This window comes from Trachemys scripta, chromosome 4 (assembly GCF_013100865.1).
Source record: "Trachemys scripta elegans isolate TJP31775 chromosome 4, CAS_Tse_1.0, whole genome shotgun sequence".
Classification (NCBI taxonomy): Eukaryota; Metazoa; Chordata; order Testudines; family Emydidae; genus Trachemys; species Trachemys scripta.
This window is the reverse complement of record NC_048301.1, coordinates 128,509,903-128,525,557: the sequence shown is the minus strand read 5'-3', so window position 1 is coordinate 128,525,557 and position 15,655 is coordinate 128,509,903. Positions and strand designations below refer to the sequence as shown.

Sequence of the window (15,655 nt, the reverse complement as noted above, 5' to 3'; positions counted from 1 at the left end):
ACAACTAAGTATAGTCTTTACATACATTTGGTTTTACTTTTTGCTAACCAGGAGGATACATTAAATCTGTACACATTTTTAAGCAATTATATAGCTTAACAGACACTTACCCAGACTCTTGCGTTTTATTCGTTTTATTATGTTAGAAAATGGTGAATAATGCATTTTTTAATGTGTAGATTAACTTTTTATTCTTGATTCATGTAAAGCTCTATTTGGATGGAAACTGGAATTCATTTAAAATGCCCGAAACAGTTATGTTTTGATTAGTTAAATAAAACTACCTTAAATGTGCTGATACATAAGAAAAATGTATCAAAACATGTTTTCCATTTAAAATTGATTTTATTAAAGGTAGTAGCTTATGTAGTTAGTGAATTGAATTGATTTTGTCTGGTCACCATATTCTTCAAGACTTTTGAACTAGTATAGCTCATCCTTACGTTAGTATTTTATTCATAACTTGTAAGAGGGAAAACAAGCTTTCCTGCTTTTTCAATTCCCAACCTGTTTCTTAACTTTGAATGAACTAGTAATTGAACTGAACTAGTTGAATAAACTGAAATGAAGGTTCATAAGGGTTTTCTCATTGAGCTGTGAAATGTTCAGGGAAGCTTGCAGGACACTTCCTTGTAAATTACTAGTTTTTGCAAGGCCAAGCTGTTCAGCATTTGTGTTTGCCGCATCTTAATTCCCAAGTAAATTAAAATGTTCTATACAAATGTTTTGAGGGTATGCATCAGACTGCTTTCTTAAAATATGGTATACAGACCTTTTCTGCAAAACCCCTTTCCTGTTCTCCCTCCCACTGATCCTGATGCAAAGAATTCATCTTGCTCTTTGCCACTTTTCCTTGGAAACCAAACATAGGTATGGAAAGGTGGCTTTTTAAAATGTGGCACAGGGACATTTCACTGGGGAAAATGGGTTATTTCAGTCTCAATCGCTAGTTACTTTTAAAGTATTTTTTACATTTGGTAACTTGTATTTTTTTTAAATTGTAGCTCTGCCTTTGACAGAAAAACTGGGCTGCGAGTGGCTGTGAAGAAGCTGTCCAGACCATTTCAGTCCATCATCCACGCCAAAAGAACCTACAGAGAACTACGGCTACTTAAACATATGAAACATGAAAATGTAAGTTCTAGGAGATGCCCAGAGACATGCAATGAGTGGGAAATTGAATGTTCATAGCTGTGAAAAGTTCGATCAAATTCAGACAACCCAGTGATAGGTAAAACTGAACCTCCAGCATGACTACATTAAAAGTCTTATACTATAGGAATTTAGGTATCAATTAAAATGTTTTTTAGTACTTTGAGAAGGTGACAGAAGTGAGTCAGAAGAATGAGTATTTTTTTTTTTTTAGCATAAAATTGGTTAAGGTTAGGGCTGTCAAGATTAAAAAAATTAATCGTGATTAATCGCGCTGTTAATAATAGAATACCATTTATTTAAATTTTTGGATGTTTTTACATTTTCAAATATATTGATTTCAATTACAACACAGAATACAAAGTGTAAAGTGCTCACTTTATATTTATTTTTTATCACAGATATTTGCACTGTAAAAAACAAAAGAAATATTTTTCAGTTCACCTAATACAAGTACTGTAGTGAAATCTCTTTATTATGAAAGTTGGACTTACAAATGTAGAATTATGTACAAAAAATGACTGCATTCAAAAATAAAACAATGTAAAACTTTAGAACCTACAAGTCCACTTAGTCCTACTTCTTTTTCAGCCAATCGCTAAGACAAACAAGTTTGTTTACATTTGCAGAAGATAATGCTGCCCACTTCTTGTTTACAATGTCACCTAAAAGTCAGAACAGGCATTTGCATGGCACTGTTATAGCCAGCGTCGCAAGATATTTACGTGCTACACTTCTTAAAGATTCAGATGTCCCTTCATGCTTCAACCATCATTCTAGAGGATATGCATCCATGCTGATGATACTGGGGTTCTGCTCAATAACGATCCAAAGCAGTGTGAACTGACATGTTCATTTTCATCCTCTGAGTCAGATGCCACCAGCAGAAGGTTGATTTTCTTTTTTGGTGGTTCAGGTTCTGTAGTTTCCGCATTGGAGTATTGCTCTTTTAAGACTTCTGCAAGCATGCTCCACACCTCGTCCCTCTCAGATTTTGGAAGGCAATTCAGATTCTTAAACCTTGGGTCTAGTGCTGTAGCTATCTTTAGAAATCCCACATTGGTACCTTCTTTGCATTTGTCAGATCTGCAGTGAAAGTGTTCTTTAAACAAATAACTTGCTCGGTCATCATCCGACATTGCTATAACATAAAATATATGGCAGAATGCAGGTAAAACAGAGCAGGAGACATACAATTCTCCCCCAAGAAGTTCAATCACAAATTTAATTAACGCATTATTTTTTTAATAAGCGTCATCAGCATGAAAGCATGTTCTCTGGAATGGTGGCTGAAGCATGAAGGGGCATAAGAATGTTTAGCATATCTGGCACATAAATACCTCGCAATGACTGCTACAAAAGTGCCATGCGAACACCTGGTCTCACTTTCAGGTGACATTGTAAATAAGAAGCAGGCAGCATTATCTCCCGTAAATGTAAACAAACTTGTTTGTCTTGACGATTAGCTAAACAAGAAGTAGGACTGAGTGGACTTGCAGGCTCTAAAGTTTTACAATGTTTTGTTTTTGAGTGCAGTTATTTAACAAAAAAATCCAACATTTGTAAATTGCACTTTCACAATAGCGATTGCACTACAGTACTTGTATGAGCTGAATTTAAAAATAGTTTATCATTTTTATAGTGCAAATATTTGTAATCAAAATAATAATATAAAGTGAGTACTGTACACTTTGTATTCTGTTATTGAAATAAATATATTTGAAAATGTAAAAAACATCCAAAAATATGTAATAAATTTTCAGTTGGTATTTTGTTGCTTAACAGTGTGATTAAAACTGTGATTAATCACTATTAACTTTTTTAATCGCGATTATTTTTTTTTAGTTAATCATGTGAGTTTGCTGTGATTAATCAACACCCCTAGTTTAAGGTCTGCTACAAGTTCTTTTTTTTTTTTTGCTGATTTGCAGGATGTTGTGTAGGTTTTGGGAAGGAGGACTGAGGGAAAAGGCAATGGGGTGTAAATGCTTTTGAAAGTGACCGAACCTCCTTAGACTAACCTGATTGAAAACATAAGGTGGGAGAAGTACCTGATTATTAAACACATGACTGTTGCATACTTGTTTTTGTAGTTGATTTTGGGTGTTAAGTATATTTTACTGGGCTTATAGAAGATCCTTAATAGTAATAAATTGGTCTAGTTTCCTGTAACTCCATGAAAGTTTCACTGTTAAAAGGGTATTTTGAGAGAACTAACCTTCAGTGATGAAGCAAGGCTTGCAATGTAACTATTTCATAGTAAAGCTTCAATTTGATTCACAGTATGTTAAGGTAACATACACAGGTATTAAGATGAGCCTAATTGATTTAGTGCTCTGTCTGTTCCTCTTTGACATTTGTGCTTTTAACATGTTTTATGATATTCTGGGAGGTTTGGTTTCTTCCCTCCACTCTGAGGTCAGTCTTTGCATGTAAGGAAAGATAATGTCACTTGACTTTCCTCCTGCTGTGCCTATTCTAATCAGGGCTTCATTAGTGCTGCTGAACCCTCCCCCCCAGGTTCCAATCGCTCATCTTAGCATTAGTTGCCACTGCCCTTGCAATGATGGATGTGGGGAAAGTGTCTTGAGACACGATGACTTATCTTCCACGATGCTGGGACTCTCCAAGCATTAGGAGGAGGTTGTTGTCTCTTTTTTGTATTCCCACTGGGTGGGTTTTATTGTGAATTCTCTGCCTCTTCAGCAGTTTAATTCTTCACTGACATAGATTGTCCTTGGCCTGACTTTATTATTTGTATTACAGCAGGCCTCAATCAAGGATCACGGCCTCATTGTGCTAGGCGCTGTAGGAACCATACACTAACATTTTGTTCTTGTTCCAGGGAGCTCACATTCTAGGTTAGGGGAGGAAAGCCTAACCTTTGGACTGTAGCATGGGGGGAAACTTTGTCCCCCCCCTTTTCTTACCTGGTACCTGGGCCACAAGACTGAGAGGTGGAATACAAACACTATCTTTCATACCCACTGCACTTCGTTCCCTTGCCCACATCTTCGAATCCCTTCACTGGTTTTCCATTGCCTCTGTATCAAGTTCAGGCTTCTCATCCTCACGTTTAAGGCTCTGCACAACTCCGCCCCATCCAATTTCTTCTGTAATCTCTTCCTACTCTGAATTCTTCCTCACTTCCTCTGCTTTGGCCATATCTTCTGTGTTATTGCTTCCTCTATCCTTCTCCCACTTTCATCCCTATGCCTCTTGTCACGCTGTCTCTTCTGCGGAGAATTTCTGTCTGTGCCAGACATCTACCCTTCTTTCGGATCCCTTCTTAGAACACAGTATGAATCATCCTAATAGTGCTGCATGTATCGATTATAAAAAGAAAAATATTTGCACCAATATGTGATAAATTGATCTGTCCTGGTCATTGGTGTTCTGCTTTTTTTTTTTTTTTTTTTTGTTATGCTATGTATGTAGAATTGTGATTGTAAGTGCCTTTTGACAGAGACATTGTCTTAGGCCAGGTCTACATTACACACTTACTTCGGTATAACTACGTCACTCAGTGGTGTGAAAAAATCCACACCCCTGAGTGAGGTAGTTATACCAACCTTAACTCCCCTTGTAGACTGTGCTGTGTCGGCATGAGAACTTCTCCTGCCGACATAGCTACTGCCTCTTGCAGAGGTGGAGTTACTAAGCGGTAACATTTTACTATGCTCAATGCATTGAGTGATTAAGCAGTAAAATGTACATTATTTTTGGAGTTATTAAACTGATGGGAGAGCTCTCTGCTGTCACTTTAAAGAGTCTTAACCAGAAGCACTACAGAGACATAGCCATGCCAATGCATTTTTCAAAGGATATTAGGGTTGTAAGAAACCTCTGATATTACCTGATCCACCCTCCCAGAGGACCAACTTTCAGGCTTCTTGCACAACACAAGAAATTGGAGAGGGTAGAAATACTGCTATTTAGTTTCTTTAAAAAGCCTGAAAGTTGGTCCTCTTTGAGGGTGGATCAGGTAATATCAGAGGTTTCTTGCAACCCTAATATCCTTTGAAAAATGCTCTCCAGTTTCTGTAATATAACTTCTGTGCACAGGATGCAGCAAGTGTTAGCAAGCAAGATAAGATTTTTCTGGGAAGGTTCAATGTAAACAATAATCCCAATCTGTGGTGAACTTCAAACGCTGCTTGTCTTAATACTTTCACTTGTGCAGTATCATGTATACCTTTGGGGGTTATTTTCTTTTCTCATCAATTTATGCCATGAACTCCTCCAAAAAGTAAGAGAATGAATACAATTCTGACTTGTTCAGAATACATCCTTGGCATCCTGGGAATGTGTGTGTGTGTGTGTGTGTAACTTCTATATTGCCCTAGGACAAGGTCTGGTTTTGAGTGAATAATTCTCTTTCACTGCAGTGTAAAGGCACCAGCACATCAGTGCCATGTGCTATTTTGAGGCAGCAAAATCACATGGCTGAACGTTCTCCAGCTCTTTGTACAGCTGTCAAAATGTTAAGAGGGAGACTTCTAATTTATATTTTATATGAGCTTTAGGTTGACATTAAGAAAATTCCAGAAATTTTGGCAGTGAGCTGATCCTAACCTGCTTCCAGTGTCTTTATCTAGTGAAGAAATAACATCCAAAAACAACTTAATTCATGGATTTTCTTGGGCATTTTGACTGGAATTTCTCATGTTATTTTTCATTCCAGTGTGTGTAGTTGGCTACCAGCAATGTCAGTCAGCTGCCAGTATCGCCAATGGCTCTGACACTTCAGCAGTCCTTCTTGACAGTGTTAGTGTTGCTAACTTAAGTGGAACTTTTAAAACACCTGCATATTATGAAGAATATTCCCCAACAACACCCGCTTCATGCCATGGTGAAGGTAGAGCTCTAGTGTTGATGGCATTACCCTAATAGAGACACCTACCAAGTTTCTCTTGAACCTTTTTGGGCTGCTTTTTTCTTCCCAAAATTGCTGTGGGCTGCTGTGGAAACCTTCCTTCAGGATAAACATTTTACTTAACTAGTTCTGGGCAGCAGTCGCACACTGGGCTGAGTTAGTAGGAGTAAGCAGTGGAAATTAGAGTAGAGATTTTATGGCTAATAATGTTTATCATCATGTACTGTTGCTTTTGCTCTTCCCAATTCTCTTGTTTCACTGCAGTCTTCATCTACTTTCTGAGTCTTTCTCATTCTAACCCCTGTGCCTGGAATAATCTTCCCGTTCTAATCTGGCAGGCACCTTCTTTCTCCTATAAATCTCTTAAAATACATTTCTTCAAGCAAATCCTCCTTCCTTATCAGTAATCACCATATCATTCTTCCTCTGAACTATTGTCCTGTCTTGTCTCAAGATTTTAAACTCTTTTGAGTAGGAAATAAATGCCTTATGTTGGTAAAGCACGTCAAATGTCTAATGCTATATAGATTTACTTGAATTCTCAGAAAATCCATTATGTACTCAGTAGTGCTATAATTTTGAGAATATGTTGCATGCCTCATACATAAAAGTGGTTGAAGTGTAAAACTGAACTCCGCTTTAACTGCTGAACCTGAAGTGGCATATCCATAATATTAAGTGTTCTAAAATGGAATTAGAAATCAATATTTTGGTAATTTTGTGTCTCATAGATTAATCTGTGAAATATTTTACAAAGTGAAATGCATTTGGGCACCATGATAGTACTTATATGCTCTGATTGGATTTTGGTTGTCTTTGAGGTTGTTTGTGAAAGGGTACATAATTGGAAGCAGGATTGTAGGATAATAATTGTATTTCTAAACAGCCAGTATGTGAGGGCACAGTCATTGACTTATACCCCTTATAAGAAAAGCTGCTTCCACTGAGCATCTCCTGCTATGAAATACCTCTGCTGCTACAAATAACAGGGTATATAATTGGGCATTAGAGCATCTTGGACTGTGCTTTGTTCTTTGACCAGTCTCTGTACAGACAGTCCACTGTCAGGCTGGGGCTCTGAATGTAGTGGTGATTAAATTTCCTCAGAATTGCGTTAATGATACACTGCAGAAGGAGCGTATTTAAGTGTTGTAGATAATGGGTGGGTGTAACTTCTCTGATGAAAGATAAGGGTAGACTGTAACTTGTCACATTAAAATGTGCAGATTCAAAGTGATATGGTCAAAAGGAAAGTTGGAATGGAAAAGGCAAGTTCTGTCATCTTGTGCTAAACTGGGGGCTGATGCAGTGATTTGGCAGACTAATTCATACCTAAGGTGGAAATACCCATTGAAGAAACCTTACAAGTGTGTGATGACTTTTTTGAAGTTCTTGCACTGTTCAGGGGATGAATTGGCTGTTCTCTTCCTGAAAATTAAATAACACAGTTAATGTGAACAGAGGATGGGAACAAGTCTATCTAATATGTTTATTGCAGAGTAGAAGTTGAGTAATCTTTGGGATTCAGCATAGCGCAGAGCTGAGGAAATTCAGATTGTGACTTGTTCCATTTATTCTCTAAATATGTCCTTTCCAAAAGCATAATCTTGGCTCCTCAAAACTTGTGCCCTTGAAACCATCTGCTTAAAGTTGACTTGGCCAAATTCTGCCTTTGTAAGTGGAAGAACTAAATTCTACCTTTAGTCACACATGTACAATTAAACTTCATTGGAGTTGCAGGGGTGTGAATGTAGACAGAACTCAGCAAATCTCTGTGGGAGAAGAGAGAAACTGAACTAAAATTGGAGAAATACCTAGTGGAACACCTTCCCTTTATCAGATATGCTTTTAAAAAATCTGCTTGTTGAGAGGGGAAATATAAACAAACTGGCAAAAATTAGAGCAACCTTAAAAACCCATCAAATTAATTTACCTTCTAGTGCAGCGGTTCTCAAACTGTGGGTCGGGACCTCAAAGTGGGTTGCGACCCCCTTTGAAAGGGGTCCCCAGGGCTGACTTAGACTTGCTGGGGCCTGGGGCCGAAGCCAAAGCCCAAGGGCTTCAGGACTCAGGTTGCAGGCCCCCTACCTGGGGCTGAAGCCCTTGAGCTTCAGCTTTGGACTCCCTCCCCGGAGCGGTGGGGCTTGGACTTTGGTCCCCTACCGGGGCAGTGGGGCTTGGTCGGGCTCAGGGTTTGGTCTCCCTCTTGGGGTGACGAAGTAATTTTTGGTTTCAGAAGGGGGTCATGGCGCAATGAAGTTTGAGAACCCCTGCTCTTGTGTATCTGAGAGCTGTTAGTCTTATGACCCTGTAAATAGATATTTTTTCCAGGAAGTAATGCAAGTGTACTTCTTTGCTCTGCATTTAGGGGAATGAGGATTTTTGATTCAAAGGTGAGGATGGAGATTGCATAGGTAGGAAAGGTACAAGTGAGGGTATGAATCTGAGCTGTTCTTGCAAACTGGCTCCACTGTGAACATACTAGAAAGTAAGTTATTTTCAAGCCAAGTTAGACCTCGCAAAAGGAAATTAAAACAAATAGTAAAAAGTTCTTTAGCTATATAAATTAAAAGAAAACAAGGAAAGAGGAAGTGGGGCTACTTTGCAGTGAAGATGGGGTCGAGATAAGATAATTTAGGTATGTCTCAAAACCTAAATGAATACTTTGCCTCAGTTTTCAACAGGGTGGATAAAAATCAATGATTTAAAAAAATCAGATTTTTTTGTTAAAATGCTTTTTGAGGGAAAAAATCTATCTAAAGATAGTTTTAATTAAGATATCTCATCATGGAATAGGGATTATAAATCCTAATTCTATAGTATGAGACAATATATTCATGTAATGTTTAAGAAAAGTTTTGTAAATGAGTTCCAATAGTTCATGGATTAGGGACCCAATTTTATGGGGCTCAAGGGGCTTCTGTATAGATTATTTAGGTTAATCTTTCTATCTACCCAATGGGATTCAATGCTCAGTCTAGAAGATACCATCAGAAATGCTTAGTTTTGCAGTTCTCAAACGGTGGATTTGTGTCTCCAGAGATAACATGCTTGTTAACAGCAAAATGTTTTTAAATAAATAAAATATAGAGGTGAGAAATAACAGACCTCAACCCTATTGTCCCTCTGCAAATTTATGTACCTTACCTCTCTCTAAAAGTGCAAAGTTTCAAAAAGTTCAATGAATAGAAGATTGTTGGGGGCGGAATATATCTTGACAAGGAGAAGTCTGGAGATAAATGTGAGAAGGGAGGGACAGGCAGTAGAAACAAAAGTGAAACTCTTTGAGCAGCAAGTCTTGAGGTCTTTCTGAGTGTAACCTTAATTGATTTGAGATCTACCATACCATTCTCTCACTAGATGGGAAAACCTATAATGGCAGCAGGTCCTAAAAGAGACCCAGTTTGGGAATAAGAACCATTCAAAAAATATATGTTTGCTGATGATGTTTTAAAGAAAGTCACACCAGTGAACTGGTGGAAATCACTTAAGCACTCGGATTCAGAGACTGTTGAAGTGATAATCTCACTTTTAACAGCAGTAGCTTCTTCTGCAGTGTAGAAAGAATATTTTCTTCCTTTGGACTAATTCATTCCAAATTGAGAAATTGTTTGGGACCTGAAAAAGCAGGAAAGCTTGTTTTTCTTTTCCAGATTATGAACAAACTGAAAAATGAAGGTGAAGACGACTGAGTTAGCTGCAGAAGCCAATATTCTAAGTTTCTCATGTTGACCTGGCTGACATAGTCAATTTAATTTTTTTTTTAAATTTCATTTAACTATTTTAGTTAAAAACAATTTTAACAAAAACAAACCTGGTTTTAAAAAAATTGACTTTTTAACTACATTCAAAAATTCTTATGCTTGTTTTGTTAAAATATTATATGTTTGCTGTTGAAGAAAAAAAATCCAAAATACATAATGTTGTTTTAGTTAAATAAAACAATTTAAATGTCTGTCTTGTGATGTTCTCCTCCTAATACAGCATGGCAACAAAATCCTCCAAATATTAATGATTAACCTGTTGAATTGGAGATAGTTCACCTCCGAATGACTTCATAAATATCTTCTTCAATTACCTTTGGTAAATGAAATAACCAAACAATCATACATTTTCTGATATAGTGGTAAAACTAATCTGAAAAGTTTTCAAAATAAATCACTTAAAAAATGTATCGTGTGTACCTTCTAAAAATGAAACCTATCTCTGAGTTGTGAAGAATATGTATTAAAGTTATAACAACAAGCAAGAATGCACTTTTATGTAGAAATCCATGATTAAATAGTCTTCCTGACTAGTGATTTAAATCATTATTTAAATCAAATTGATTTTCAATAAGGATGATGATATAGAACATGGAGACAAAGGCAGGAAGGCAAATGGGAATGGGTGTATGATAATTAGAAATTACCACATCTAAGGTGGAAGCAAAACTCAGAGCTTAATATATTCAAGTCAGGGGAACCTGAGAATCTCCATCCCAGAATACAGAAAGAGTAGGTACAATTACAAGTATTTTTAATAAATCTATCAAATTGGGTTTGGTACTATATGACTGAGGAATAGCAAATTCACAGTATTTCTATTTAAGAAAGTGGGTGGGAGGGAGTGAACCAAGCAACTACAGATCTTTTAGTCTGACCTCAATAATATGAAAGACTTTTTTGAACAAATTTTGAAGAAAAGAATATAGTGCCAGACTAAATTGACATCTTTCTTTGATGAGAACTGATTCTCTAAACAAGGGAAATGCGGTAAATCTAATCCAGAGTTGGGCAAACTATGGCCTGGGGGCCACATCCGGCCCTTCAGACATTTTAATCTGGCCTGTGAGCTCCCGCAAGGGAGCGAGGTCCGGGGCTTGTCCCGCTCTGGCACTCCAGCCAGGGAGTGGGGTTGGGGGCTTGCCCTGCTCTGTGCGTGCCATGGCTCTGTGCAGCTCCTGGAAGCAGCTGCATGTCTTTCCTCCAGCTCCTACACGTAGTGGCAGCCAGGGGGCTCTGCATGCTGCCCCTGCCCCAAGTGCTGCGCCGCAGCTCCCATTGGCTGGGAAACAAGGCCAATGGGAGCTGCAGGGACGGGGCAGCACGCAGAGCCACCTGGCCGCGCCTCCACATAGGAGCCGGACGGGGGACATTCTACTGCTTCCAGGAGCTGCTTGAGATAAGTGCCCCAACCCCCTGCCTCAGCCCTGATCCCCCTCCCGCCCTTCGAACCCCTCGGGCCCAGCCGGGGACCCTCCTGCACCCCTAACCCCTCATACCCAGTCCCACCCCAGAGCCCGCACCCTCAGCCCCACCCCTGCACACCACCCGCCTTCCCCAGCCTGAAGCCCCCTTCTCACACCCTGAATTCCTAGTTTCTGACCCCACCCCAGAGCCCGCACCCACAGCCGGAGCGCTCACCCCCTTCCAAACTCCAATTTCTTGAGCATTCATGGCCCGCCATACAATTTCCATACTCAGATGTGGCCCTCGGGTTAAAATGTTTGCCCACCCCGATCTAATCTATCTGGACTCCAGTAAAGCGTTTGATACAGTGCCACATGGGAAATTAGCATCCATCAGCAAGGGCTGCCTGATTCCCTCATGTGATTACACAGTGCCCTTCCCAAGCAATTGAATGGCTAAGACATTTAGATTTACACACTTGACTTGAACATCTACGTAAATGCAATCACAATAAACAAAAAGCATCTAGTTAAACTGGAGAATATGGGAATTAGTACAAGGATTGTAAGGTGAGTAAGGAACTGGCTCAAAGGGAGACAACAACAGGTTGTGCTGAAAGGGGAGTTGTTGGACTGGAGGGAGGTTATTAATGGAGTTCCTCAGGGACTGGTCTTGTTTAATATTTTTATTACTGATCTTGGCTCAGAAAGTAGGAGTGTGCTAATGAAATTTGCTGATGACCTAAAGTTAGGAGGCATTGTCAACACAGAGGAGGACTGGAATACGACAAGAACTGGATGACCTTGAGGGTATGGAGTAATAAAAATGGGAAGAAAGTGAATAGTACAAAGTGCAAATTCATGCTCTTACAGACTAAGAAGAAGATTTCCATTATAAGCAGGGGGCACGTTGTTGGAAATGCCAGAGGAGGCTAAAGACCTGAGTCACAGAATGAATGAGCCACCAGTGTAGTGCAGCCCTGAAAAAGCAAATGAGATTCTGGGCTGCATTGGGAGAGGTATATCCAATAAAGGTAGGGAAGTATTAATACCATTGTAGAAAGCACTGGTAAGACCACCTCTATAATACTGGGTACAATTCTGGTCATCATAGTACCAAACCTAATTTGATAGATTTATTACAAATATTGGAATAGGTGCAGAGAATGGCTACTGGGACGATCGGAGGAATAGAGAAGAGACTAAAACAGCTTGGTTGTATAGACTTCTGGGGTGTGCGCAAGAGGATCCTTGGGGGTTCGCGGCAGGAGGAGCGTTTTTTTTGTTTTGTTTTGTTTTTGCTTCATCAGGTGGGAATCCGAGCGTTTTGTGTTTGGGTTTTTTTTGCTTCGGTGCGGCAGGGGTGCATGCTCAAAAATTTTTTTACTGATAGGGGTGCGTGATCAAAAAAGTTTGGAGACCACTGGTTCAGACTAGGAAAATGAAGGGTCCCAGGGGATCTGCTTGCACTCAATAAATACGCCAGGGAGGGAAAAGAGCTATTTAAGAAAAAGGACAATGTTGCCACAAAAACAAATGGGTATAAACTGACTATGAGTAAATCTAGGCTGGAAATTAGAAGAAGGTTTCTACCCATTGCAGAAGTGAGGTTCTGGAATAACCTCCCAAAAGGAGGAATGGGGGCAAGAAACTTGATTCGTTTCAAGATGGAGCTTGATAAATTTATGAAAGGGATTATATGATGTGGTTGCCTGTGATAGCTGGGGACTAGAATCAATGTCCTGGAAGATTTCTTCCATTTGCATCTTAGGTTTGTTTTTGATTACAGAGCCCAGAATTTTGCTAAGCACCTTAATAATGCAAATAAAAAGGCATGGAATCTCTACTGCGAAGCATACAGTCTAATCATATGTATGGCCAGGACTCTAACTTCCTATCTTGATGTGTATCTTTTTCTCATCCACCTTGTTTCATAGCCAAACTTTTTTGCTGGTCACTCAAGTAGTGTGTAGCTGTAGGGTTTCCTAAAACATATTCTGTCCTATACTGGATCTCACCACAAAACCTTTGGGATATTTTGTTTTGTAACCTATCAAACTAGGGTTTACACCTGTGTCCTTCTGTGTTGATCAGTTGCACGGGTTTGTATTGCCTCTCAGGTCAGGATCTTCACTGGGAAAAGAGGTATTTAGACCTGTTAACTAAAACTTTGTGTTCACTCATTTTGATTTCCTTCTCTATTGACATCTAGAAAATGGGGAGTCATCATGTTAAGGGTAAAGAACTTCTGTATTAAAATTCTTGTGTACTCCATAGATCAGAATGAAGACTGGAATTGAAGAATATTTGAAAAATTCTCTGTGACTTGAATTATTTTATTTAACAAAAAAACTAACTAGACCCTGTTATACACATTTTCAAAATAGATAAAAATCCAAAAAAAAAAGAGACCATTCTTTATTTGTTATTTTCTATCTGAATGTAATCAGGCATTATAATAAAACATCATAGAGTTATAAAGCCAAGCATTAACAAATAGTTAACAAAGGATAATGAAAACACAGACAGGTATAGACTCTTGCTATATTTGATGTACAGTTTTTCAACAATACCTTCTTGGTCTCTGGCATCTTAAAGGTGTTTTGGATCAATATAGTATTAGAATTATTTCCACCAATAACTTAATTTAGAAGGAAAGAATTACTACTTCTCAATCCAATTAATTCTGATTTTAAAACCTCAATTGTATGCTTTCTCTACTGTGCTGTCTTTAAAAGCAATTTGTTTTGTAATTAAACTTTCAGTTATCCACTGCTTTCTTTTCCTCCTCCCTAATAGATTATCCAGTATTTCATGTAGCATTTTTAAACTTGCATAACACTTTCAAAAGATGAGTCTGGGAGCTTAAATTCATAACTTGTCCAGACACTAAAAATCATGGACTATATAGAGACACTGGATTTATGGCTTATTACAAAAATCTGTAATCCACTAACAACCCTCCTTCCCACCAGCTGCTTTCCCTTTCTCCTTTCCTCTCTGTGACTGGGGGTGGGGTGGGGTTTAATTGCCAACTTCACCTTGAATGGACCCTTGCAGTATGCATTGGCTACTTATGCTAAACAATCTGTTCCACCTTGTATTTAGCAGTGAGTACCTTTCCTAGACCTGAAGAAGAGCTCTGTGTAAACTTGAAAACTTGTCTCTCTCGCCAACAGAAGTTGGTCCAATAAAAGATATTACCTCACCCACCTTGTCTCCTAATATCCTGGGACCAATGTGGCTACAACAACGCTGAATATAGCATTTGTGTCAAGTGATAATATCAAGTTGCTTTACTTGATTTTTCACCTTTCCCTATTTGATTTTTTTTGGATGGTTGGGGTAAAAATGGCAACCATATGGATTGAAACTGGATTTTTTTTCCCCGCAAGAACATAAGCTGTATTCAGGATCATGAAAACTAATTTCTTCCCTCCTCCCCTGGCCTCTTGATGTGTTTGGAAGAAAAAAGTAAGATGGAGTGAATCTTTTCTACTCCAGTACAGGAACTAACCACTTATGAAGTAGATCAGATTATATTACAAAATATATTTCAGTTTTCTCATTTTTTGCCTTTTTTTCTTTATAGGTGATTGGTCTGTTGGATGTGTTCACACCTGCTAAGTCACTGGAAGAATTCAATGATGTGTAGGTAACATCTTTGAAAACTGCAGCCCAAGCATATATGATTATAGAAACGTAGGGCTTGAATGAACCTTGAGAAGTCTAATCCAGCCCCTCAACTGTGACTAAACCATCACTGGCAGGTGTTTGTCCAACCTGTTTTTAAAAACCTCCAATGATGGGGATTCCACAGCAAGCTTTTCCTAATATCTAACCTAAATCTCCCTTGCTTCAAATTAAGCCCATTACTACTTGTCGTACCTTGAGTGGACATAAAGAACAATTGATCACTGTTCTCTTTATAACAGCCCTTAACATATTTGAAGACTGTTACATCTTCCCCTGCTTCTCTTCTCTCTCTCTCCTGCTTTCCCCTCCTTCCCCGCCATAAGCAAACAAACTACTATAGTAGTGCTAGCTACCCTTGGTACATGGTTGAAATTTGGAAGGATTATGAGGATTATAGTTAAATTTTGTTTTAGAATTACAGGTCTTTTCTAGCGCTAATTTCTTATTAATCGTCTCATCCTTCCTCCTGCCAGTGTAGGATTGTTCCCTATAGTGCTTTTTGCTAGTACCTTGTCTAGTCTAGTTTCAAACCTCTGAACTGATGGGACTTCTGCTACATCGCATGTGAGATTATTTCAAGGCCTAATCATTCTCCTTGTCCAGAAACTCTTACTTCTAATGATATCTCCTTGTTGTGCCATAAACAACCCCTTCCCTGTTTTATATTTATACCCTTCAAGTACTAGTAGATATCCTTTGTGTTCCTCCCATCACTGTTTACTCTTTGCTGAGCCAACCTATACATATTTAGGCTGGGATTT

General features: G+C 38.7%; 1 protein-coding gene across 2 annotated transcripts in view; it reads left to right on the top strand.

Annotated features, from left to right (window-relative positions):
- Positions 1-15,655, top strand: part of MAPK14 (mitogen-activated protein kinase 14) — a 51,191-nt gene that overhangs the window by 10,190 nt on the left and 25,346 nt on the right. For both annotated transcript variants that reach the window (XM_034767464.1, XM_034767463.1), the window contains exons 2-3: positions 1,005-1,134; positions 14,791-14,849. In XM_034767464.1, coding sequence (XP_034623355.1) covers positions 1,005-1,134; positions 14,791-14,849 — 189 coding nt within the window. The remainder of the gene's footprint in view (positions 1-1,004; positions 1,135-14,790; positions 14,850-15,655) is intronic.